General features: G+C 40.6%; 1 protein-coding gene across 2 annotated transcripts; it reads left to right on the top strand.

Moving 5' to 3' along the window:
* The first annotated feature begins 197 nt into the window (after positions 1 to 197).
* On the top strand, positions 198 to 22,771 carry setd1a (SET domain containing 1A, histone lysine methyltransferase). Of its 2 annotated transcripts, none has more exons than XM_087175972.1 (21): positions 198 to 254; positions 1,302 to 1,446; positions 1,540 to 1,638; positions 1,743 to 2,013; positions 2,775 to 2,905; positions 3,098 to 3,354; positions 4,079 to 5,795; positions 6,564 to 7,556; positions 8,039 to 8,206; positions 8,659 to 8,743; positions 8,841 to 8,983; positions 9,193 to 9,232; positions 9,363 to 9,552; positions 9,689 to 9,732; positions 10,006 to 11,297; positions 12,390 to 12,735; positions 12,937 to 13,118; positions 18,731 to 18,841; positions 19,873 to 19,992; positions 20,225 to 20,362; positions 20,492 to 22,771. In XM_087175972.1, the coding sequence occupies exons 2-21, from the start codon at positions 1,309 to 1,311 to the stop codon at positions 20,663 to 20,665; spliced, it is 6,639 nt and encodes a 2,212-aa protein (XP_087032098.1). In that variant the 5' UTR covers positions 198 to 254; positions 1,302 to 1,308; the 3' UTR covers positions 20,666 to 22,771. The 2 variants fall into 2 exon arrangements, with proteins under 2 accessions (XP_087032098.1, XP_087032099.1); XM_087175973.1 differs by lacking the exon at positions 198 to 254 and adding an exon at positions 306 to 534.
* The last annotated feature ends 5,152 nt before the right edge of the window (positions 22,772 to 27,923 follow it).

The following is a 27,923-nucleotide window of genomic DNA, read 5'->3' as shown; positions in this document are numbered from 1 at the left end:
GCTTTGACCACTTGTCTTAGTTTGGGTTTGTATGAGCAGATTCAAACATATTTTTCATCTAAAGAAGTTACACCATTAATAAAAATAGTTATAAATTCGCATAAATTATTTTCTTTTTGGAAACATTTATGATGTTTTCAGTGATTTATACCGATATGGGGTTATTTTTTCAGTAACCTGTGTTGAAGAAAGTGCCGATCAGAAATCATAGGCTGCATTCGCGCACACTGATGGAGAACAGGCGAGGCTTTCAGGTTGGTTACGCGATGGCCGCTCTCTCATCAATATTTGGGTTTTAACGCGAAAACTATGGCTTCGTCGCTTGGAGAGGCGTGTTGTTGTCTGTACTAACTATCGGAATGATAGCGGCATTGTTTTAGCTGGACGGTTTTGCTTTAACGCAAGGTCGGACATGTCCCGTTTCTGTTAGGGACTCAGTGTTTTTCTTGTTCGTCTCCCGGGCCTGGCCGCAGCTGCCTACACTGTAGCGGCGGTTTGCTACTTTCGGGTGAGCGGGCAGTAGCTCTCGAAGAGGTGGGGTCTGAGTTTATGCGAACATGGAGCAAAACAAGTCAGTAGAATCGTGAGGAGAGATGCATAACATTAATGCCACTCATAAAATTATATGCATACGGACTGAGGGTCAACAAGATCAGAGTTTTGTCTCCTAACTTGGTCTTCTTGCTAGTTAGCATTAGCCAACGGTAGCGTTAACTTGCTCTGGCTAAGGCGACATGGCATAAGTAATTTAACATTTGTTCACGTTATTTAACGCAAGAACTATCGATGATGCTGCTGTAATGTAATAATTCGGAACCCGAATTAGTGAGCCTTAAATGTGAAATCTGTGTTGACGTTGGTAAACGGTTTCTTGGCATTTTGTTGGTGCACGTTAGCCTTTGCTAACAGCAGGTTGCTAGCTGAACTAACTGGTCAGTGACGTAACGCGGCTCATTGTTTTGACAGCACGCAGCATCCTATCCGAGGAGAATTATCCTGTTAAATTAATTTTTCAGCTACCTGGAAAATTGCTATAGCCAGTTTCTAGTCGTAGAAGTTAATGTTTGGCTATCTGATGTGACGCAGCTCATCGTTCTGTTAGGTTAGCATACAAATTGCCTCCTGCCAGCGGCCAAATCATACTTTATCTGTAATTACTGCAGTATTTCATATCAGTGTAGCTTCATTGCGCATCTAATTTGTTAAAGCTTTGCTTTTGTTTTGATGGTTCTGAGGTGGTTTTTATACCCACACAGTGGCTCGTGCATGGTCTAAAATTATGATGTTCCTTTGACTCTCAGTTGTAGGATGGATCCAGACAGTGGGGCAGAAACACAAAAGGCTGTCAGTTTGCAGTGGAAGAGCTACAAACTCGTCCAGGATCCTGCTATTAGACGGGTTGCACAGAAAATCTACAGATATGATGGAGTGCATTTCAGTGTGCCAGTGAGTTTATTTACAGTTTTTTTTTTAAATCTCTATAACTTGTATGTGTGCTTAAAAAGTATCTTCAAACTGCAACCTGTATAATTTTCCAAGGACTCTGGATTTCCTCCTGTGGGTGAACTGCGGGACCCTAGACCCCGGAGGCTATGGTCTAGGTATACAGAACTGTCCTTGCCAGTGCCGAAGTTTAAGGTAAGAATAGCTAGTCAACATTCAATTCACATATCCCTGTTGCTTCATTTCTTAGAATGACTAGGTTTTATCCCCGATATTATCATTTTTATTTTTCATTACAGCTTGATGAGTTCTATGTGGGTCCCATACCCCTCAAAGAGGTGACCTTTGCTAGACTCAATGACAACATCAAGGAGCCTTTCTTGGCAGAAATGTGTGCCAAGTTTGGTGAGGTGGAGGAGATGGAGATCCTGTTTCATCCCAAAACCAGGAAGCATTTGGGCCTGGCCAGGGTGTTGTTCACCAGTACCAGAGGAGCCAAGGACACAGTGAAGCATCTGCACAACACCTCTGTCATGGGCAACATCATTCATGCTCAGCTGGATATAAAGGGTAGGCTAATGCACCTAATCTGAGGCATCTTTAAGGTATAAGTCTGTTGTGAGTCACCAGTTATTTCAATGATGCTTCAAACAATTTTGGATGATGTCTGATTTTTGGTTTAGGTTTTGGTTAGAAAACTGTGTTTATGTCTATCAAAACACACTGAAATACTCTGACCTGTAAATACAAATTGAAATATTATATGAGGCCAGTTAAAAATGAATTTATAAAGTGCATATCGAACCACAAAATACCCAGAGAGAGCATACTTCCACAAGGTTGCACAACCCTCTAAATTTTTTTTTGTTATAACTAAAAAGGTTAGGACATTCTCACTCTGCTGCTCGATCTGTATATGCACAAAACACAAAGTGAAATACCCCATAAGGTGTATCTATATGGTGTATATATGTGCCAGCTTTTTATTTCATTCAAGGAAGAGTGAAAGTTCATGAGAAAATAGTGGAAATGTTTACTTATATCATTAAATATCCTGCACTTTATCCAAATTTGCACCAAGAGTGAATCACAATGTTCTTCCCAGAACTCTCCATAAACTTTAGTTGAAATCTGTAAACAAGTTTGTGAGATGTGCTGCTAATTAATAAATAGACCAACAAGCAACAACAACAACAACAACAACAACAGTCTCTTGGTGGTAGTTAAGCCTTGTTTGTGTTGAAAACCTCATAAGTAGATGCAGTTACATGTATGTTGAGCTCATTTCACAGTCTGTATTAATCTTTCTGTGATTTTTGTTTCTTATCCAGGCCAGCAGAGGCAGAAGTATTATGACCTGATAGTAAATGGGTCCTACACTCCTCAGACAGTGCCCCTGGGAGGCAAGGCTTTGACAGACAGGCTCCAGCCTCAGGCCCCAACACAGCCGCAGCCTGACACGGTATTTTATAATTGTCACTTCAATTATTCAATGATCATATAAAATTAATATGTGAATAGTTATTAAAATTCATTTCAGCGTCTTATTAACATTATTATTAGTTGCACACTCTGTGAGTCAGTAAAAGTGTAGTTATGGCAAAGACAGTTGCCTAATTTACTCAATTTGATATATTTGGCCTTTTCTGCACAGTCATCAGAAATCAGGAGGAGGCTCTCTAGTGAGCTTGTGGTTTTGGCAGCAGGGGTACAGGCCCTCACATCAGGAAGCATTACCCCTTGCTCTGTGGACACTGGCTTCAGTGAGCAGCGTCTGGACACGCCCCCCTCTTCCATGGCAGGCCCTTACACCCCAGGCTCCTCTGCGTCGTCTCAGGGTGGTGGAGGAACACCTTATAGCTCTAGAACTGGGACTCCTTTCTCACAAGACTCGGGCTATACCGGCGGCAGGTTTGTTGTTGATATTTAGCGTATCATTATTATAATTTATATTTATTTATTCACATGAATCCTATATAAAGACATTCACATCCAAATATTACCATTGCTTCTATGGAGTTTATATCATGAGGCAAATTCAGGTCCCTTGGTCAAGGCTGAGACATTTTGCATCATCTGTACAATATCAAATCATAGGTTATGAGACCTCAAGAGATCCTTTCACCAATCATGTATGTTATTAATTTATCAGTGCTGTATTAATAACTGCTAATAACATATATACTACTGTGAAAATGTAGGTATAACTTCTCATACCTTATCTATGAATTTGTACAGAAACATTTGTAATCAAATAAAAGTTTTCTCAGCTCACACAGCGAGAGGAATTGCTCCCGGGCTATGTGCAGTTGTTATGTAGCACAGACTGAATGTTTGGACAATGGACCAACGTTTGCTCTCATTACATTACAATAAAAGTATTTTGACACTAAATATGTCCTGCATAGAATGTTCTGATGGTACAACTTAGAGTATCTCTGCTGAATGAACATAAGTTATTTAATATAATGAAAAAGTACATTTTGGGGTTTGTGCTTTTGATTATTTAGCTGAACTGGTAGTTGGAGGTAAAGTGGGAGTCAAAGGCTATAGTAGCATGTTTGTGAATGTTAATCATGCTTAGGTCAACAAAATAATAATTCAATTTCAGAATTTCCTCTTTTGTCTCTTGCAGGCATACTGGCTACAACACTGGCACTTTGGGCAGCGGCTACCCTCCCCAGGACATGTTACCTTCCTCCTCCTCATCCTCTGCAGTCTCATCTACTGTTGGAGGATACAAAGTATCTCGCTACTCTGAGGATGCACAGGAACCTTCAGTGTATCATCGAGGTCGCCCTATGTACCCCCCAGCCACATCATACCGTCCCAATGAGCCACCGTGCTATCCCCCATACCCAAATGTTGGGGGACCTGGGCCACACATGGCACACCACTCCTCAATGCCTCCACCACCCCTTGCCGCCCAATATGAACAGCCTCCAATGTCAGACAGGGACCGGGACCGTGACAGAGACTCAGGGGGGCGCTACGGGCCAGGGGGGATTGGCTCCAGAAGGTCATCTTACCACCACCAGCAGGACACAAACTCTTCCTCGAAGTACCATTCCCATCACTCTCATCATCACTCAGATCGCAGGGATGACAGGGGGTACCGGCGAGACAGTTTGGGCTCCCGGTCAGGTGATCATAGCCACCAGAGACACCGCAACCACCACCATTCTCATAACCACCATGGCAGCAGTAGCCGCAGGAGGAGCAGCCATGACCGGGACAGAGACAGAGATCGAGACAGAGACCGAGATAGAGACAGGGACAGAGACAGTGACTACTCCAACAGCTCTGACCCCAGATACAATTCCAACTCCTACCGCTCTTCCTCCAACAGCATGTCCCCCCCCCCCTCCTCTTACTCTGCATACTCTTCCTCTAAAGAGCCTGTCCCAGCCCCTCCTCAGGGATTGGACGTTTCCACCCGTCAAGGGGGAACAAACCTGGCAGAGAGAGGCTCTCTACCCTCGGTTGGTGCTGACAAAGACTATCATGCTGGTCACCACAGTGCTCTGCCTCCACCTCCACCACCGCCACCGCCCCTTCCACCAGCCTCTGTAATAGCAGCGGCTGTAGCTGAGACACTTGGAACAATGGATTTCAGCCAAGATAGTCCGGCCAGAGAAGAGCAGTGGACAAAGCCCAAACGCCGTCCCAGCACTCCACCCGCACCTCCGAAAACGCCCCCTCCTTCCTCCCCTCCCCACCCCTCCATCACTTCCTCCTCTACCTCGCCTTCCTCCACCTCACTCCCCCATCACCTCCCCTCTTCCTCCAGCTCCCCACCGCCTCCCCAACGTGACTCTTCTTCACCAGAGCCAGATTCCACCAATGAGAGTTTACCGTTTGTCTACCACAGCAGCAGTCTCGACTCTCGAATTGAGATGCTCCTAAAGGAACAGAAGGCTAAATTTTCTTTCCTTGCCTCTGATGAGGAAGATGAGGAAGATAGGAAAGAGGAAAAGCAGAGGGGCACACGTGGAGACAGAGGAGACCGACGAGGTGGGTCAGGTGATGTAACAGTAGAGCACACAGGTGGTAATCAGGTGGGCGACAATGGGGATAAGGACCACAGGAGGAAAGGCGAAAGAGACAGAGATGGGCACAGAGGAAGGAAACGGGGAAAGGGAGGAGAGGGTAGGAAGAGTCCCACTGTACTTAATGCAGCCACACCATCCTCTTCCACCTATTCTCCGCACATCCCACCACCAGAGGAACCCCAGCCCCAGATTGGCATCGCTGGCCCTGGAGCTTTGCAGGAGGAATCTTCACAGGCTGGATCTGCTGATACACGGAGCAGGATAGGAGCACACACGCCACCTTATAATGGGCAGAGTCAGGTAAGATTAGTAGCACATATTGAAACTTCAGGATTCAAACTATTGGGTCTCAACTGCATCATGCTGATAAATGAAATGTAGTTGGTTCTTATACTGTTGCCAAGCAGTGCTAATGTTGTATGTAGGCATATAGACAGCTTCTATAGAGCCTTGATATTTAATCTCTTGAAATGCTTGAGGGTGCAACCAGTCTGGGGCAAAAGTTCACAGAATTCAAAAATCATCTTGTTAATTTTTTATTTTTAATAAATGATCGAAACTGTCGAAGACACACACGAACGTTTCAGGGTCTGCCATCCTCAGCGTGTGTGTGTTATCCAATATTATCAGTGATAATGTTGGCCACAATTCACATGCTGGTATGTGAGTTGTTGTTTTTTTGTAGTGGGTAAAATTAGTGTGAAGCTCATTGCTGTGGTAAAAGCAACTAAAAAATAAACAAACTATAAAAAATTTTCATGTATGTTAAATATGAAAATTACATTTTTGTAAATGGAAAGATTATTATCATTTTTATAATTATTATTAGAAATGTACACACACACACAAAAAAAGAAAATGCACATACGAGTCTGCAAACAAAATCAAAAATACTCTGCATCCTGGGTACAAACAGGATATAAAAACATAATATGTATGTTTTGTATTGTGTTTTTTTTTTTGGTTTTTGTTATTTGTTTTTGTAGTTAAAGCATAAATGCGCTGTTATGGTCTCTGGTTCTCAGGGATTTCCCAACTTACAACAGTAAACTCTCTGTTTTCTTTCAGTCCTCCCCTCATTCCTCAGGGGAAGACATGGAGATATCAGACGAGGAGGAGGAGGAGACCCCCATAACAACAGTGACCACCCACCAGCCCTCAGTCACCTCAGGTTCCTCACCCTCTTCATCCCAGGCTGCGATACCTTCACAAACAGCTGACCCTTCATCTTCACCCCCACCCATCTCTGACTCTGCACAGCACTTTGGCACCTCCATGCACCCTCCCATGCCCTCCTACCCTCCTCATTTGCCTCCTCCTCCTCCCCCTGGTTATTCCCTCCAGCCCCCACCTCCTCCAGGGATCCCTCCCATTCCCCACATGGAGCTGCACCCTGAGTATCCTCCTCCCATGCCCCACCACATGTATGACTATGCCACCTCCATGGAGTTGATGAACCAGTACAGTGGTGGGGCTCCTATGTCCTTCCAAATGCAGACCCACATGCTTAGTCGTCTACACCAGCTGCGCATGTCGTCATCCAACGGCACCCCAGGCCCTGGTGAGGCGGCCACTGCTGACTATACCTCCTACCATCTCCACTCTATGCCGCCACCCCACACACACCACCCTTACATGGACCAAGAGGGGAGCGGGGCAGGCGCTCATTACGACCAGGACCACCGCTACATGCCCCCTCACATGCCCTACCCCTACCCTGACCCCCACAGCACTCAGATACCTCCCCCTCCACACCATGGCATCCCGCCTCCCCATACGGCCTGGCCGCCGCATATCTTACCACCACACTACCCCTCTTACATGCCACCACCTGGCTATGGCACCATGCTGCCCGGGGATGGAGATGAGTACAGGGCTCCAGGGGAGCAGATGCCCATCCTGGCTGAGAATCCACATGAGGCCACAGTGCAGATGGTCCTTGCCACTCTGATCCAGGAAATGAAAAACATCATGCAGAGGGACCTGAACCGCAAGATGGTGGAGAACGTTGCCTTTGCCACCTTTGATGAGTGGTGGGAGAGGAAAGAGACCAAGGCCAAGGTAAGGAAGAGAACTCACAACAAAGTGCTGTTGCTGTTTTGGTTTTTGTGTGTAAGAAACTGAATTATCCACATTTTGTTGATATATTAAAACATGTTTTGTTTTATTAAAATCTAAACACTTTATTAAACTAAATATATTGACAAATTTTCTTTACTTCAAGCCTATTCTATGATTAAATGAAGAGTTAGAATCAACTTCCTTACTAGTCCCCGTGAACTTTGTTGCTACAAATTGTGCTTTCTTCATTTTCAGTCTAAAAATATGTTACTGCATCTCATTGTCCTATAACTACCAAGAAGATGTTGATGAAAAGGCAGTTTAAACCTTCCTTCCTCATTCTCAGTAGTTAGCAGTTATGCCTGTGTCAACTATATTGATGAGAAACCATTGTCAATACTGTTAATAGGAAGGTGGAATAAAAACAAAGATCAGCGGTCTATGATTGATCATTTTAAATTGTAAATGTTTTCCATTTCCAGCCTTTCCAGACAATGGTCAGAGGGGTGTCTGCCTTACGGGATGATGAGAAAAAAGAGGAAAAGGTCAATCGCCCGCGGGAGCCTCTCACGTCTCTTGTGGATTGGGCAAAGAGTGGTGGCATGGAGGGCTTTGCTCTCCGAGGAGCATTAAGACTACCTTCCTTCAAGGTAAAAGCACAACACTGCAACAAACTTTGGACAGCATCTCTGTATTTGACAGCGAACAATGTGATTTGATAAATGAATACACTTACATCTACACCTCTGATTACATACACACACTGTCAAGTGTCACTTTTATAGTTACTGTACCAAGAAATCTATCATCATCATTGAACCGTTGTTTTTTCCTTTGCATTTTAAAAGACGACACTACTTGATTTACTGGTCCTGAATTAGACTCCAGTCTACAACTCCAGTATAATTATCTTTATGTTCACAATGATTTTGATTTTAGTCTACTACAAAAATATGGGGGAAAATGCAGTATTGTTTGGTATTGTCTTAGATTTTGTGATGTAAGCATATACTAGGGGTCAAAAAGGCCTGAATTGTTAAAGTCCATTCTTGCTCGTATTTCATTGATTTATAAAAATATATTCCTGGTTTTCCTTGTACAGGTGAAGAGGAAAGAACCTCAGGAGCTTGGAGAGGGAGACATGAAAAGGCCACGACCTTCAACCCCACCTGATGAGGATGATGAAGGTTTGCTGAATGGTTGTTGGAAAGTTTTTAAAGATGGGTTGGGCTAATAGGCCTGCTGCATATAACTCTGGATATATAACTATTGTCTTGTTTCTAGCTGCTGATGGGAGAATGCCAGAAGCGGACAGGCACAGAGCTGAAAGGGACAACAAGAGGAGAAAAAAGAAGCCAAGAAATCGCAAACCATGGGAGCTCGACAGTGAGGGAGAGGAAACGTCAGATGGATCCTCAACCGAAAAGGTTTGGGGCCCCATTATATGAATTGACATCAGTGGTTGGTTAAATGGCATGCAAGTAGCTAGATTTTTTAAATTTGCCTTGTGTTAACAATTTGATATTACCACATTTGATAGTATCATGTTGTTCTCACTCTTACTATTAGCTAGATGGCAGCATTTCACAGTGAATTTTTTTTTGTGTTGTAACCACAATCCTTCTTTCATGTGTAGGAGGATGAGGAGGAAGAAGAAAGTGAAAAGGAGTCTGATGGTAAATCACAATCAGTAATCTCTTTACTGTTTTTATTTGTTTAAATTCAGTTAAGGTAGTTGTTATACCTAACACCCTTTTATTTATTTATTTATTTATTTATTTATTTATTTATTTATTTATTTTTTAGATGATGCCCTTAGCGCTGATAGTGATGATGAGAGTCTCTCCTCATCCTCTGAGGGCTCTTCCTCTTCAGCATCCTCATCTTCGTCTTCCTCTGAGGATGAGGATGAAGAGGAAGGAGAGAGGGCCGAGAGTGAAGGACCAGACACCATGGATGAGTCAACCATGGACAGCACAACAGAGAAAGATCACAGGTATAAAGTTCTGTGTTATCTTTCAACAGTACTGAAGGAGAGTTGGCCTCAGAAATGCATTTTTTCAGCAATTAAATGTTTAACTTTTAACCGTGTTATTATTATTGGCTCCAATTTACTCTGTTATTTTTCTCAGGGGAAATAACGCGACTGCTGTTCCAAAGGCAGAGATCAAAACAGGTTAGTTGAAAACTCCTCTTCAACAAGCGCAAATGAAACAAATACAAAAAAAAGAGATCATCGTGAAACCACAATGTGAACATGTTAACCATTAAAGGAAGATTTTGACTTAATTTTTGAGTTTATCAAGGGACTTTAGCTTCACTGTTTGGACTTGCTATAGCTGATGAAACCTGCTGTTTCCTCACAGTGGCAAATAGCACAACAATTTTTAAATCTACTGCATTATGTTTATTTTGGATCTATATTTCTAACCTTTCATGTTTCTCTCAGGTGAAGCCAAGGACAGCAAGACAGGTGCAACAACAGCACCTACCAAGCGGCCTCCATCACCACCATACCCGCGTCCTTCGTCCCCTATTGTTCTTGTGCCCCCTCTCAAGAAACGCAGGAAAACAGTCTCGTTCTCCACAGATGAGAATGACGGCAAAACGCAGCTGTCACATGCACCACTATCCCCATCTCCCTCACAAGTGGCGGGTGAATCTCCCCTCCTCTCTCCCGGCAGACCACCAGACTTCCCTGTCACTACTGCCTCATCTCGTCCCACTCAGGGCATCCAGCTACTCCCCTTTGCTTCAAAACCAGGTGAAGGCAATGCCCTCATTGTGCCCCCACCTGGACGGACTCAAGATTCTGATGAATCCAAAAAGGGACCCCCTGTCTCTCCCCAGACCACCCCTGTCAAATCCCCTAGCAAAAGGGGTGCAGGCAAAGACTCCCCCAAATCTCCTGCCCCTCCTGTCATGGTGTGCCGCACTGTGCAGAACCTGCCGTTGGATCATGCTTCTATGTGCAGGATGGCTTTTGAGGAGGCCCCTCCTCCACCTCCTGTTAATAAACGGTCCAGAGGCAGACCTCGAACGACCAGCTTGTCTGCCTCGTCCTGTCACTCCCTCAGAGAGGAAGATGAGGATGAGGAAGAAAGTGAGCAGAGGTTAAGGCTCAGAGAGCAGCTGGGGGCATCCAGCCTCCTGCAGCTGGCCTCAGCCTCAACCACTGACCTGTCTGTGCTGGCTGATGTAGCCTTGAAAATGGACCCTGATGCAGGGGACTCAGAGGAGACAGAGACATCTGATGAGGCAGAGGAGCAGAAGATGGAAGAAGATCTTTTCTCCCCAGAGTCACTGGCCCTGGTTATGAGCCCAGAGGGTGTAGTTGTCTTTATGGAGCACAACTACTGCAAACCCCCTGTTCTCTCAGTGCCACCCAGTACCAAAAGGACTTCCTCCAGACAAGACTCTTCTGTCTTGCTGCCAGCAGACCTCAACACTATTTCTGGGGTGCTTGAGGCACCAGAGGAGGTCATTGGAGAGGCACTACCATCCAGGGGAGACACAGGAGAATATTTGTCTGCAGTGGGAGAACCTTGTGAATCTGAGGATGTGGGCCAGGCTGCAGCTGTGCCTCCATCATCAAAGAAGAAGAGCATGATTCCCAAAGGTTTTGAACTGGATAAGGAGGAGAGCAAAAAGAGGAGAAGAAAAGACAAAGAAAACCTTGAGGTTCATCACACAAAAAAACAGGAGCAGCCAGGCAAGAAACAGAAGAAACGGAAACTAGAGGTGCGTGGGACTTGTCTTGTGTGTTCCTGTAAATGTTGATGTCTCAACCATGAACAGGGTGTCGAAAGCAACAATGTTTCACAGTGATACTGTAGACACATGACTCATATGTAGGTTAAAATTTTAGCTTTCTGCTTTGTCATAATATGGGTATCAGGTTCATCTGCAGGTAAGGAAATAAAAAGCCTTTATTGTCTCTGTGTCCTGCAAATCCACACAAACTATTATATTGAAATATGTACATGTACAAACATTCCACAGAACTATAATAAATGTAGATTTAATTTTAAAAAGGTTAAAAAAAAAAACTAGTCATGACCACATGTTTTAGAGGATAGAGGATGTTTTTGGAGGAGCAGACAGAGGGGCACAGATGTTGACCTTGGCAACCCTCCACAATAACATTTATCAGAGTCAACTCATCAACACAGACCTAGTGACGTTGCCTCTGTGTTTTAAATAACACATTTAGTTAGTTAGTGTTTATAAAACATTGAGCTGTCTCCAGGTTCCCAGCAACCAGCGTAAACCACAGTCCTATGCTTGTGTTTGACCCATTTGGCTGTTTTTCACTCAGAGGCATTCATTTTAAATTGATTACTGTAAAAATCTCTCATCCGCTGAGGTTATGGTTATGGTTTTCTAACAGGTTATGATTTAAACAGTAGCCTGCCTCACTAAATGTTTGGTATTTGCTGAAAAAACAGAACCTGTGCTTGCTTCTCATTAAAGTTAATGTCTTATTTCATAAGAATGTAGTGACCTTGCTTACATATATTTAGATAAATCTGTCAAAATAGAATAAACTCACTTAAGATTTAGCCATAGGCCCCTATTTTTTTGGACCAGGTGACTGAAACTGTCCAATAAATAAGATACCTGTCATGTGACTATGTCCATGTGATTTAATATGCACAATATATCAGTGTACACCTTAAATAGACAAGAAACTAAAAGCCAACATTAAGAGTTGTTTTTTGCTTTAATCTGGACCAAGGAGAAGGAACTGTATGTGAACACAGGCTTTGTGCTGGAAGATTGTTATGTTCATTCACAGTTCGCTCACAGTAATATTCCTCTTCTTCTGCACAGGACTCAGACTTTGAGGAAGATGTGGATGTGGAGGAGCTTGAGTCTGGGGAGCTTTCCAGCTCAGACACAGAGGATGAGGTGGTGAGGAAGAGTGAGCGCCTCTTTTTGCAGGAGGCAGGGGTAACGTCGTCCCAGCGTTGGCCAAAACCTGTCCCAGCACCTGAGCCTCCAGCCATGAAGTTTGACAACCGTAGTGAGTTTGAGCAGATGACCATCCTGTATGACATCTGGAACTCTGGTCTGGATGGTGAAGACTTGATGTTACTGAAGAAGACTTATGAGAAGCTGCTACAGGACGACCACAGCTCTGATTGGCTCAATGATACTCACTGGGTCAACCACACTAATATCCTTTTCAATGACTGCCCTATGCATTAAATATGTCTGTGTGAATGCCATGGAAATTAACCACAGTTACTCATGTCCAAAAGATCTATGGCTATTTTCAATCAATCAGCCCAAATATGAATGTTTTTAAATGGGTAAAGATTATGTCTTCATGTCATTGTCTGGTATCCTTTTATTGTCCTTGACCTTTGAGCTCCACTAACCAATTTGCCGAACCCTCGGCGTAAGAAGAAGAATGCAGATGGACAGCTTCGTGAGCATGTGACTGGTTGTGCAAGGAGCGAGGGGTACTACGCCATCAGCCGGAAGGAGAAGGACGTCTATCTGGACCTGGACCTGCCTGAGCAGGTCATACGGGAAGTGGAGAATGTCGACACCTCGGTAGGATACACGCACCTTCCTTCTCTGACTATCTTGCAGTGTTACACCAATTCTTTTTTTTTATCTATACCATGTTTGTGTTGGAGGAATTTCTTTTGGGTGGGTGGGTTTTTGGGTTGGTAGGTAGGTAGATACTTTATTTATCCCCTAGGGGAAATTCATGTGTCTATTAGCTCATTGTCGATGATAATGATAATAATAATAATAACAATAATAATAATAAGAGCAGTTGATAATAAATAAACAATAATAATTAGATTAGTCCACTTCTTTTGGCTGAGGTGATGTATAGTCTGATGGCAGTGGGAACAAAGGATCTCCTGAACCTCTCTGTTCTGCAGCGCAGTGAGATGAGACATTTGCTGCAGCTGTAGCTGCTTCTCTATCCTGCCAGAATGTTGTGGAGAGGATGGTTGGTATTTTCTAAGATGCCTGCCAAGCACAGACCCAGCCTTTTTTACCAGCTTGTCCAGTCTCTTTGTGTTCATGTTGGACATGCTGCCGCCCCAGCAGACTGCAGCATAAGTTTGATTAGTGTAATTCTTATCCGGTAGTTTAAACTGAGCAGCAGACTCAGGTATTTAGACTCAACTTATTGAAATAATGTTCAGCATTAATCCTGATAATACTGGAAAGGCTTGTGTGCTTGGTTGTTCACAAAAAGTGTTGAAGACAGGATAAAATGCAGCCTTAAAGTGAACCTGTAAATGTACTGTGCGCCTGAGACAAACACGTTTAACAAATTAAACCCCACTGAAATAATATTGCATATGTTTGACAGTTGTTCTGGAAGTAAGGCAGTTATCATTCTGTGGAAAATTGCGGCAAAGTTCGCAAGCAATCCAAATATGGTTCCAGAAGTTTGCTGAATATCATTGTTACAGATACAGTTGATTTTTCCCCCTAGGAATTCATTTGGTAGGAATGTAAGCACTTTGGTCCACAGTCACTTGGCTCAGATGAACTGGTCATTTTTGGAGCTGAGGTTGTGAGGATTTCCAAATGGTACAAATGGAAGTTGTTGGATGTGTGGAGCATTGATGTGGCTTTCTCTTACATTAAGCACTGAACCTCTTTTCTGAAATGGAGCCCTCAGTTCAGACCCTGTACCCATATACCCCTATAGAGGATTTTCTTGAGATGGTTTAAATGCATCAGGTTATTAATAGATTCACATTTTCAGTTATTGTCAGTTAAAACAATATCTATATATCTATATATTTTTAATTCAAAGTATTCAAAAAAGTTTGTGTTCTTATATTCATTTTAAATGTTAATTGATTATTGATTAACAGATTATAATTTTTTTTGAAGCAGAGCTGCATCTCAGCAAGAAATGTGCTATACACATAAAGTCATTATAAAGGAAAATGTAATGTCATTGAAAAAATGAAATAATTGAATGTGTGAAACTATGTTAAAGTTGGCCTGAACTCTTCGGAGTGAAACTGTTCTGAGAGATGGCCGACAGATGTTGCAACTGTTTTGCAAAAAACCCTGTTGGTTTTAATAGCAGGAGAACTAGTGCATACAATCATGTTTTCCCCATCATAGATAAAACCAAATCTGTACCCTTGACTTTATCTATTCTTTTTTTGCTGGGTGATCTGTGCCAAGGACAGGGCCAAAACCGCCTGCCACCGGATTTAATTTACAAACGGCACATTTTGAATGGAGGGTAGCTGCAACCATGCAACCTAAATGTTTTGGGTGAATGCAGGGTTTCAATTACATACATTCAAAATGCAAAGAGACATGGACTGTTCACCTGTAATTTAATCCATATATTTTTTTGTCATTTAAAAAAATGCTGATAAGGCAGCAAGAAGGTTGCTAAGAATTATTAGGGACATAAGCATTATCTTCTTATTATCAGCAATAAGGCATGAGCTACAAATGGGCTATAAAGGCCATTGACTACACAGGTAATACTTCTAGGATAAATTCATCATTGAGTTTGATTTCTCTGTGGGAAGAATTGGTAAAAACAAAACACAACAGCAAAAACAACAGGCACTTACGGTATCTTGAAAACATGATATGAATAAGGCAGGTTCAGGACTAAAGACAGTGCTCCTTTGTTGTAAAATAATGTACGTGAGAAGCCTCAGTAACTTCTGAAACATTATTCTGCCATAGGTAAAATCAAGCCTGTACTCTTGACTCCCCCAAAGAGAGGGTCAGTGCCTCCAAACTTCCTGCCACTGAATTGCATTTACAAACAGCACATTGTGAAACAAGCAACCAAAATAACGTTGACCCCACAAATCCCAGGCCCACAAAATCCACCGGGTTCAAAAGCTTCTTGTCCCTGACAATATAAAGTATTATTTAATGTCAAACTCACTGCTACATATGCATACCTTGTTCTAGCATAATTTAGTGTATAAATAGCCTCAGTGACACACACACACTTTCAACCATCCCATATGCTATTTCAGCTGTCATTTTGCTATTTTCAGCATTGATTCATTCTTTGTCTCGTTAACATTTGTCCCTCTTTTGAATTGAATTGATGTTTATTTGGTCACATCAGGAGTTACACCCTCCATGTGACACATTGAATTTATGATGATTTTTTATGTGATTCACCATTGATGGTTTCCATAGTTTCCATATTACTTACACACTGCCAGATGTTTTGTTAGGAATGGTAGGGATACTTGGACATAAAGTTCATCTGCAAACAGCTACTGATATTTGGTGTTGGTGGTTTATGAAGGGAAAATCAGCATACTTTGCTTTTGTTGCTATGCAATGGTCGGATTTGGAATTAATGCGTTTTCCATTCTTGCTTTCCACTGTATCACTGTCACCATGGAGAAAAACATAATTCGCTAGATTCAAGGGACAAGCTTCAGATTTTTCATTACCCAAGGCTTGCTTAGATGTAACCTTGGTGTTTTTAGAGATACAGTGGTACAAACTTGGCACAAAATTAAATGTAACTTGACACCATATCAGTCTTGGATCTCATCAAACACATCAAAGCCGGTACGAACAAAACAGTCCAGCAGCTTTGAGGTGTCAACACTGTTCTGAGTAGAGTCTGCACCTTTTCGTGGGTACACAGTGATGTGGTTTAGTCTACCTGGTGGTCTAACTATGGAGGAGTAAACAGTAGTAATGTTTCAAAGCACATTGGTGGTGTTCGTCAGAAAGGCTTCAGGTGGTATGTTGCTGGTAAACACTAAGTCTTTGTTGATTATACAGCTGTTCAGGTTGACTATTACCAACTTTGAATGTCACGCTCTTTCCCCTCAGAGAGTCAAGTTAATGTCCCAGTGTTTGGCATACATGAATCAGTCTCGACTATCAAAACGAACAAAAGAAGCAATTGTTAACTGTGTTTTGACTTGGTTTCATCTGTTGCACAAATGAGTCATGGTCTTTCTATGACTTTTAGATGGCCCTGCCGGCTACAACCAGAATCACCTTTCTTCACTGGCTGCAAACCATGCAATCTAAATGTTTTCAACAAATAATAATATAATAATAATAAACTTTATTTATATAGCATCTTTCAAAACCAAGTTACAAAGTGCTTTAAAATTAAACATAATAACAATAAAAACAATAGTAAAACATAAAGCAAATAATTAAGATCCCAAACATTAATAAAAAATGGTTAAAGTTACACCAAAGCCAGCGGTTAAGAAAAAGCCAAACAATAAAAGTATGTCTTATAATAGATTTAAAAGTGGCTACTGAGTTTGCCTGCCTGAGATCTCCAGACAGTGAATTCCACGGCCTTGGGGCCTGAACTGCAAAGGCTCGGTCACCTTTGACCAGTTGAGATTTAGGAACCACTAGTAGTATCTTGTTGAAAGATCTCGGGCAGCGGTCAGGCTCATAGTGAGTCAGCAGCTTGCAGATGTAGGCTGGAACCTGACCATGTAAAGCTTTAAAAAACAAGCAATAAAATTTCAAAATCATAATTTGGTCACTTCTAAATAGAGGGTTATGACTACATACATGCAAAATGCAAACAGACAGATAGTTCACGTGTAAATTAATCCATATATTTTCATGCCTCTGTGCCAGCGACTGCCAGGGCTGGAGGCATAATATTTTGGCTTCTTCGTACGTTCGTCCAATTCTCGCGAATATGATATCTCAGTAATGCCTTGAGGGAATTAACTAAAATTACTTTAATTTAGTACAAACATTCGCTTGGAAAAGGATGAACTGATTCGAAAATGGTGGTCAAAGTTCAAGTTCAATAATTCATACACCAATTAAGACACAATATAAGACAAATGACCATAAAAAATGACGAGATGACATTTTCTATCCAAATGGTCAACTTCACTTTTACGTCATGTGACATCAGTGTTCTGCAAAAATACTTCTGGCCATTTTTCAATGCTGTAACTTAAGAACCAGAGATTGTGATCATACTTCCTGCAACGTCATTGGTAGGCAGAGGCATACAACCCCTAGACAGTAATTCCAGTCTGCTACATCTCATTTTGTCTGCCTGACTAATGAATCCTTCCTAAGGCAGCCACAACCAGACTCACCCTTCTTTGCCGGCTGCAAACCTGCATCCTAAATGTTTTGACCAAATGCAGGGTTTTTGACCACATACTTTCAAAATGCAAATAGACACAGACTGTTGACTTGTAATTTAACCCATATATTCTTTGTTATTTAAACAATATTATATATTAAACTTGCACTTTTTCATGTACATATCGTCTGTATTGTGTATGTTGTATTTATTAGTGTATATTTGGTATATTTTTGTTGTATATTTCCATAGATGTTTATTCTATAGATGTTTATTTTTCTGCTGTGGTAAATGAATTTCCCAGTTGTGGGATAAATACAGTTAATCTAATCTAATCTAATCTAATCTAAAAAAAAAGCTGATATGGCTGAATCAAAGTACATAAGAATTATTAGGGACATAAGCATTATCTTTTTATTGTCAGCAATAACCATGAGCTATAAAAGCCATTGACTACACAGGTAATACTTGTAATAAATTCATCAGTGAATTAGATCTCTCTAGGGGATAAATTGATTCCAAAAAAAAAAATGCAACAACAAATCAACAGGCACTTACGGTATCATGGCATGAGAAGCCTCAGTAACTTCTGAAATGTTATTTCATATATTTGTCTTCATGATTTGTTTGTACTGAACAGTGTTAGTTTTAACTTTAGCTTCCTTTTTGTGTTGACATCTTGATTTGAGTTGTTTTTGGTGCTTTGTAGGCTTTTTTTTTTTTTAAAGGTTTGTTTGATTAAAGGCAACTTGTAATAATTACTGATATCATGTAGAAAACACAGAGAAGCTCAAATCATAGTCTCCAGAATACATACTCTGCGTTTGTTGATTGTGTGGTTGTGCCTAAATCTACTTTAGCATGCATTGTAGAAACAGAGGATTAATGTGCCTCTGTCCTTCCACTTGCCTCTGACTCAATCTTATCTGCCTTGTTAGTCAGTGGTTCCCCAATGAACTCATTCACTACCTAGCCTTTGTCTGTTAAGGTCGAAGGGCATTGCTGGTTCAATTTACTCCAATTGAAGGTCACATGGTCACATATTACTGTGTTAATTGCGCCTTAAAAGCTAAAAATTGTGCTGTCTGTTTCTTGCCAGGGAGTGAACCGGGTGCTATCAGAGAGACGCTCTGAGCAGCGCCGACTCCTCACCGTCATTGGCACCACGGCTGTCATGGACTCCGACCTGCTGAAACTCAACCAGCTTAAGGTACAGCCAATGACAATCATGCTACCTCATGTGTTCACTCAATTACATGCACATGGTACAGTTTTACACATTATTCTAAATTAGAGTGTCATTATTCTTCACATAAAGTCCTTGACAGTTTTGAAAGTAGACACTAGCATGTGCCAATATCAAAATTCCACACTTCAATTATCATACAATATTTTCCCAATAATCCTTTTAGAAAAAGATGAAATCTTCACAAAGCAGTGAAAAATACTTTAATTTATATCAAAGGGTACTGTGCAGTCCTCAGAAAAATTAAGTTTATGTCACTGCCTTTACTTTTATTTCTCTCTAAAAGACTTCGCTGACCAAATAATACTCCCCGCTCTAGTCTTATTATAATATTTTTGTATTTTATATATATTTTCAATGTTTTTAGGGCCCCTCTTCCATTAACATCCAAGGAAAAGCATATTGCTCAGCAGCAAGGCACACAAAATCCAGAGAAAACACTGCCATTCAAAAACACTGGGAGCAGGTGTAAACCACTTACTTTGTCAACTGTTGGTCCCAACAGCTTTAAAGCTGTCTTGGAAAATCAGTCTTGATGTCTCTGCTTACCAGCAACACTGTAAAGAAGGGTGGTGGTGAAATTGTTAGGTTGTGGTCAAGTCTATAGGTAGTGGCTGTTTTCACAATATGTTTGCAAACTGGATTACTAACAATGCATATTTTTAAATTAGCATTTTCTACTTACATATGCTGTAAAATGTATGTGTAAGCTGATTTTATTATTAAGGTGGCCTTTTTTCAGATTGAATGATCAAATGTTGAATCACTAAGTGTTTTGCTGTTTTGGGCAAAGACCCAACCTTTTAATGCTTTGCCTCTTTTTCTATAAACTTACTGAAACTTGTACACTTGTTTATCTTCTCTGATAAACCACAGTGAGGAGCCTTGTTCATGCCTGGAGCTTAACCCAATAATTATCTGAGGACTCTTGCTTTATAAATTTTATGAATCTACCGAGACAATTGTTAGAGCGAGTCTTTTTCGTCCTCATGCAGTTCCGTAAGAAGAAGCTTCGTTTTGGACGCAGCAGGATCCACGAGTGGGGCCTGTTTGCCATGGAGCCCATTGCTGCTGATGAGATGGTCATCGAGTATGTGGGTCAAAACATCAGACAGGTACAATTTCAAGAAATATTTCATTCCATTTCTATCTATAAAATCAGTAAGTTGTGCATAATACATCTGGAAGCATCCCATTAAGAATTGTTATTATTGGTGTATTATAATATAAAGCCCTGTTAATATGACAGTTACTCATACACCCCTTCACCTTTTCAGATACCTGTGTGTTGTGGTTGGTGTGTTAACACAGTATCAGTGAGGACATTTTTGTGTGTTGTATATCCAGATGGTGGCTGACAATCGAGAGAAGCGGTACGCGCAGCAGGGCATTGGGAGCAGCTACTTGTTCAGAGTGGACCACGACACAATTATAGATGCCACCAAGTGTGGTAACCTGGCACGATTCATCAACCACTGCTGCACTGTGAGTGTGAACATCCTCAGTCAATACTTGTCCATGTGTTGATATGGGTGACAGCCAACTATGCTAGTTTTATTGCACTGTATTTGTAGAGCTGTTCCTTATGAGTCTCTCACTTTCCGTTTCTTCCAGCCAAACTGCTACGCTAAGGTTATCACCATAGAGTCCCAGAAAAAGATTGTGATCTACTCAAAGCAGGCCATTGCTGTCAACGAAGAAATCACCTACGACTATAAATTCCCTCTGGAGGACAACAAGATCCCTTGCCTTTGTGGAACAGAGAACTGCCGTGGGACACTGAACTAGTGGACGCAGTTCTCATCCTCACTTGCCAATGGCCATCCAGACCGGCCACCCCTCCTGGTTTGTCCTCCCTCAGAGTGTACAATGTACAACCCCCCCCCCCCCCCCCCCGCCTCTCCTCCGGACGGCCTTGCAGCCGTCTTCACAATACCCGGGAAACAGAGACGCACACAATTGCACTTTGACGCACACTTCATTCACTTGGCAGTTTCACAACCCAGTGTGTGCTGGTTTGTGTAACCTGGCATTTGAATAATAAGAGGGGGCCTCTGCTTCAGCATTAGCTCTTCTGTGGCAGTATTGTTAGACTTGATTGGGTAATATGTTCCAACCAAGTTGTCCCATGCAGCCAGGCATGAAAGGTCTTTCAATTTCCATGCCAATATCCGTTTGAAGGAAGAAAATGAAAACTGAAAAAAACAAAAAAAACAAAAAACAATACAAAGGTATTTTATGTCTACATCAGCTCACGTAATCTGCAGCCTGGGATCACTCTTCCAGTGTCAAATCCCTCCCTGTACCAACCCACCCCACAGATCCGCACACAGACGCACAGGAATATCAGACAAATTCAGGGTTTTTAAAAGCGCTTGTTAAGGGCGCACTTTTCAGATGACAACCTTCAGTCAATTTGGTCTTCAGTTATGCAAGATTTCCAAGTGTGAAGATTGTTTTGGAGCTTTTTTTTTTAATTTTATTTCATAGTATTATAATAATATTACTATTGCTGTTATTAACGGTATTGTTATTTAGTTGCATTAGCTGTAAGTATCTTACAGTGAAATGAGTTTCAGTGTACCCACCCACTGTCCTCAGTGGCTTGTGATTCACCAGCCCTATAAAACTGTTGTTTCCCTTCACTGTGCGTTACTTGATACCTGATTTGCCACAACCATCTGTCTGGATTAGAGTAAAGTCCTTTGAACTACTGTTTTTAGCCCAACGTGAAATTATATATGTCAGTTAAGTTCTGGCTAAAAATGTGTTATTTTTACATGGCTGCTGAATTTTGTCTGCAGGATCAGCACAACAGAAATTGGCCTGTTTTTTGTTTTTACTTTCTTTTGGGGTTTTGTGGCTATTTTTCGTCTTTGAGCTAACAAAGTCAACAAAAGGTCTTGCGAGTAGGACTCATTGAGTGATTGTTTGATAGGATCTGTTTCTTTCCGTCTGTTTGTTTGTATTTAGTTGTTCCTTCCGCAGTATCCTTATGTCTTGTTTACCCGCCAGATTCAGATTCCTATTTTAAGAGGGTGAAAACATTTTCTGCGAGCTCTTCATTCTTCAGCCATTAACGCAAAGATGATCACCAAACTCCTGCAGGTCCTGGTATAAAATGTCTGGTCACTGTTTAACTAAGTCACTGTGTGTGCTACAGATGTTTTTAGAAGGCACATTTATTTCATAAGGTCAGCACTCTTTAAAGGTTTAGTTTCCCTTTTCCTTTCCAGTATGCATTAGTATGTGTTCATTTGAGAGTGTGTTCACCCCAAAACATCCCTCCCTGCAAAATGTATGAGCTTAAGGCAAACAAATGTCCTGCTTACTATCTGTTTGCAGTGTAGATGGGTGGAAGGTATAAACTGTGTGCCTGTTAGATAAAGCCTCAGTAGGTTTGCGATACGCTGCACACAGACGGATGTCTTTGGCCCTTGTGTTGTCTCTGTTTTTCATATGGCTATGGCCGTCCAAAGTTTAACTTTCATTTTGAACTTTTAACTAGCAGACGACTCTTTTTATTTCGTTCCCTCCCAAACAGGAAAATGTGTAAGATATTTCTTGTTGTAATGAAAGCCTTTCAGTACAAACCAACCCTCTTTACTACAGGATAAAAATATGAAAGGAAAAAAAAAATCAAAGAAGTACATGTAAATATTGTAGAGGTGTTTGTTTCTCGTAGAAACACACTGATTCCAAGCTGTAAATATGTTGTTCCTTTTCCTCTCTCCATGAGGAGGAAACATGTACATACCTTCCATTCATTTATTTTTTATTGTTTTTCCTTTTAATTTGATGATTATTTTAATATTATTTGCAATATTTCTCTTGTATTAATGCGTTGGACCCTTTATTAATGGTGCATTAAAATATTTTTTAAATAAATAAAAACCTCTAGTTTTTCTTAAATAACTATTAGTGTCCTACTCTTAAAGTAGAGGTTTAGGATTATGTAGACAATGATTAGTGTTTGTCTGAAGGATCCTGACTGCCAGCTTTTACATTCTAGAAGCTACATAAATAACTAGCTGAGTTGAGACAACAGGAAGTTGTGTAGCGGAAATCAATGCACCTGCAACTTTGACATTTCCCGTTGAGGAGTGTGAGAGGAAGCATTTGAAATCTGAATTTTAAAAAAAGACTAACATTTCGCAAGTGATCCGATGACGACAAAGGAGGAGGGATGGGCAGATGGTGTCATGAGCTGATAAATCTCTGACAAGTCTTTGCTCTGTGTAACTCATTCTATTCAAATCAGCTAGAATGGATATAGACTAACATTTCCTTTTTACCAAGTGAACTCATGAGCTGGAAATGGCACTTTACGTGTTTGTAGGAAACGCCATTTATGAAAGTTCCTCTGAGTAAAAAGAAGGCTGGTATAAACTGGTAATAGCAGGATGTCGCTTGCCGGTGTGTGACGTTACAAACCAAAAGTACTGGAACACCACAGTTCAACCCAACATTGCTTTATTGTCTCAGAGGGTGACAGTAATTGTTCACAGATTCTTTTGTCAAAAACCCACAGCCTCACTGACCTTGTCATATTGTTCCATGAAATCTTTCGTGATAGTAGTTTTTGATTTAATGCAGAATGAGTTGCAGAAATGGGAGGATAACCTTTTTTTAGAGCCGTATTTCTGATCAGTTAAAGGGGAATTCTTCTGAGTTTATTTACAGGTGTTTACAGGAGTGTTACTGCATAAGTGAAACAGTTGTATATAGCCTTTTATGGCTCCAGAGGGAGCTGTGTAATCTGATAAACCGTCCAATGTGACGCCACATTTGTCAGCAAGTCTGGGAAAATAAAAAAAAAAACAGGTTGCAGAGTTAGAAAGAGATACATTTTTGTTAAAAAAAAACAAAAAAACATTTATGGTCCCCAGAAGAGAAATTCTAAGCATTCGAGCAATATTTATCATTATCACTGTGAGCATGTACACAGTCTTGCAGAGCCTCTAGTGTGACTGTAAGTGGGTTTTAACCTTGTTTAAACAGGTGCTGGAGCATGTACTCCTTCCAATGATCTGAAAGCATGAAAATCCCCAAGGTTTGTGAGCTTACTGTAAAGTTAAATCATCATATCCTGCTTCCAATTTTACATGATGCAACAAAAACAAGGATTGAAGTTTGACCGATTTTTCTCAGTTCAGATCCAAAGATAATGACCAACAGCCTTGACAGTGAATTTGGCTGCAGTGCAAGGACTGTGAGTAACCTTTAAACTGTGGGGTTATCTCTAGTTGTACGTGTAGTTGTGCGACAGTGAACTCAGTCCAACTCTAGATACATTTATTCTTCCAAAACACTAAATTAACTAAATTTAATTATTTAATAAGTCAAACGGAGAAGGCATTTTGAATGTACACATGAAACACATGAAACTAAAATGTATTTTGAGAAACACGTTAGTTTTACATCTCAGAATATTTTAGACCTAAAGGTGAATGTCATGCAGGTACATAATTACAGACACACCAAATTGGACTGAATTAAACCTGTTGTATTATTTATATTATACAGTATATTTAAACCATCGAGCCCCTGAAGTCCCAGTAGATGATACTATTCCTAGATCAAATTAACATTTTGTTCTCACAAGATAGAACAGACAATTTGGGGGGGAGCATCAGAGGTGACACCACTATAAATACAGTTTCAACGTGATATATATATATATATATATATGCTCTCAGATCCGTACACAGTGGATGTATTAATAAATACATACGTGACTCTGCATTCATCCCAATGACAGCTGCTTACTCAGTGTGTATCCTTAAATAGCTGCTTCCATTTTTGCATATATTTCCGTCCGTAGGTTCACTTACAAATAAATTACAAAAGGTAAGGAGATCACCAACGTATTTAAGAAGTTGTAATTAAAGCCATAATTACTTTTCAGCATACTGTAATTAGACGTCTGTACCTCCTCTTCTGTTTTCACACTTAAGAACATCTAGCCTGTGTACGGAGGCGTGGATGAAGAGTGTGCTGATTCCCGTGAAGGGAGAGCTGCAGGAAGGGGCCTGATTTTCAAATTCTTTTTTCTTTCCTTTTTTTTCTCTTGATTTCTGCCCACCCCAGCTTTAATTGAGTGAAAAAGATCTTTGGTGTAACTGTTTGACTAACTAATCTTCTGGAAAGAAGAAACAGACAATCTGGACTATGGTCCATTTACAGTATAAATAACTCATTTATTAACAACAGAGACAAGAGGAGGTGCACAGGCCTAGTTTCCTCTCAGACCACTTGAAAAAGAACTTGTAGCCTATCAGCTTTAATGTTTTAAGAGAAAGTGAGAAAATCATTGCCATTTATTCATTGGTCAGAAACATTTATAACTTTATTATTAAATAGAAAAGATAAACACCAGTTAGTAGGACCTTAAAATCAATGGTAGACACATGTAAATACCATAATGTAAAAATACCTTTCAAAACGTAATAGTTCTGCTTTGAAAAATATTCTCAATTAAAGGTATCCAGTGACCTCCGGACCAAGTTGCCAGTTATGCTAAGTATGCACACTTCATCCATCCCATCTTGAGTGTCAGATGGGGACACTTCAAGTAAACAGCAGCTCCTTGAAATGCTCCTCCTTCAGCATCGACAGCTGCCTAGTTTCCCTGAGAAGTTGAAGCTGCTTCAGAAAAAAGATGCCAAATCAGAAAAAAAAGCCTCTGCTGCTCCCAAGCATTTTCCTCAAGATTTTCACCTATACCCAATCCAGCTGTTTAGGACCATGATCAATCCTGTTCATACTGGTACTTAAATCAGTGTTGTTACTACTGGCATTTGAATGTAGGAAGCCTGTATTGGAACTAAACAAGACGATGGAAACATGCAAGTGGCCATTTTAGTTGAAAGGAGGAATAAATGAAACTTCATATTTGTGTTAAAAACCTTGTTTTTATGTAATTCTTGTGTAATTAAAGAGTAATAGTTTAAGTTTCACAAATCAACAAACATTAATGAAATGTGCAGGAGAAAATATCCTACAATATGAAGAGCTTACATTTGACATGAACCACATGTAGGCAAGCTACAGTCACACTACAGCTACTTATTAAAATGTCTTATAGCCTACTTACATTTATTATTTCCTAGTTCAAGGACATACAGTATAAAATGGGTGGATCATTTTTTATAATGTTTTTTCATAATTTATTCAGGTGGGCAGTCTCAGACTTTTGGAGCGAACTGTATAAAGTGTTAACACATATTGAAAGGCTTTGGGATGGATCTATAATTACTTACTTATAATTACTTAAAAATATTCATTTTGTGTACATATATTACATTTGCGTATGCAGTCCACAATATTTTACATGCGTTAAGCTGTTTGGTTTGTAGTCACTTGATAAGCTCATTTTACTACAAACTGTTGTGAAGTTTAATCTAATGCATCATATTTTATAGATTGGTAATTAGAATCATCAGCAAAATAACCAGTAACTGTAACTATCAAAGAAATGTAGTGGAGTACAAAGTAAAATGGAGTAGAAGTATAAAGTAGCAGAAAAATACGAATACTTCAAACTAAATACAGTAGGGAGAGTGGGGTAAGTAGTGCCATTTTTTTACTTAAAGTGCCTTTAAAGCAAGACGATTACAGCAATGCCTCCAACTAAAATATCTACATATAGTTTAGGATGTTGTGCATCCCTGGGAACAATCACTTTGGATCTTAAATAAACTGTTTGAGAAATATAGCTTTAGAAAAAAAAGTGGTCTTGTGGCACAACTTGCCCCCGGTGCAGGGTAAGTTGTGCCATTAGAGAGAATACACTGGGGTAAATTGTGCCATTGATAATTGAAGTAAAACAGATCAGTTTAGTCTCACAAACGATAATGCTATATAAAAGCAAGACAAGTTCAATACAAAATTAGTTATTTAACGTTTATTTAACAAACAAGGCCTGACATGAACTTAAACAAGACATGAACACACCTAGACTCAGAGCAACACACTCAGAACAAAATAAAAAATCCAAAATAAAACCCTAATCATGCAAATTATCTGCATCTGAATCTCTTCACAGAACCGGCCTACTACTGAACATCCCGCTTTTCAATGCTGCATGGAAATGTGAACTTGTGCTCCCTTCTAGCAGTACCACCAAGTTTTTGTGGTGTGGGTAGTTTCTTGAGCACATCACCTTTAGGGATGACTCCTTCATCATTCTCTCTAAATGTGAAGATGGGCTTTCCATCAACAGACCTCTTACAACTTTGCTTCAGAAACTTTTCACTGATCTCATCACCTTCAACATTCTCCACCAATCCAACATAGTTATAGGATTTGGATTTTTTTACCTGCAAACCTCACAATGACAAAGTTACCAGCAGACATATCCTTGTCACCATCATCATCATCATCATCACTGGACATCTGAACTCTCATAATCAGTGGCATCGCTAAGTGGAATCGGAAAGTCACTCTCCTCTGAGCTACTGGAGGAGTTGAAACCCTCTCTGTCTTCCGTTTGTATTCACGTGGCATGATGGATTTTGGTCTAAAATTAAGAATGTCACATAGTTTTAGTGATCAAATGAAAGAATACAATGTACAATAACAATAAAATACAATAAAGTAATATATAGTAAATAATCATAAGTTGGGGTAACCCAGGCCCTTTGGCACAAATTACCCCAAGCCCACCATTGTGAAATAAATGCATCCCCTAGCTGTTTTGAGCTTGCATCATGCTAACTGTATAGACTCATGGTGTAGCTTACTAAAGCATTAAAACATGTGTGAATTGTTTTCAAAGTTATCTATAATTGTTCAAACACAGCAATCAAATCAGCAAAAACCATGATCACAGAAAATTTACTTTGGAGGGCAAAAAATAGTTTTTTGAACTTAAATGTGCTTACCTCTCAAGCCATGTGTCTCCCCTCTTTGCAGGATGAGTGAAATAGATGCCTCTTCAAAAATATGTGGTCACATGACCAACTTCTTCTATGGTTTTCTAGATAACAGGGGTGGCACTACTTGCCCCTTGGCACTAATTACCCCCACTCTCCCCTACCGGTCA

Source organism: Seriola lalandi, unplaced genomic scaffold (assembly GCF_002814215.2).
Source record: "Seriola lalandi dorsalis isolate HSWRI2012SDOR001 ecotype SW California unplaced genomic scaffold, Sedor1 jcf7180002054519, whole genome shotgun sequence".
Lineage (NCBI taxonomy): Eukaryota > Metazoa > Chordata > Actinopteri > Carangiformes > Carangidae > Seriola > Seriola lalandi.
This window is presented reverse-complemented; position numbering and strand designations above follow the sequence as displayed.

Coding starts and splice junctions, on each gene's coding strand:
- setd1a (XM_087175972.1), top strand. CDS start 1,309: ATGGATCCAGACAGTGGGGCAGAAACACAAAAGGCTGTCAGTTTGCAG. Junction 8,744..8,840: donor ACCTGATGAGGATGATGAAG/GTTTGCTGAATG, acceptor TCTTGTTTCTAG/CTGCTGATGGGAGAATGCCA. Junction 18,842..19,872: donor TGAAACTCAACCAGCTTAAG/GTACAGCCAATG, acceptor GTCCTCATGCAG/TTCCGTAAGAAGAAGCTTCG.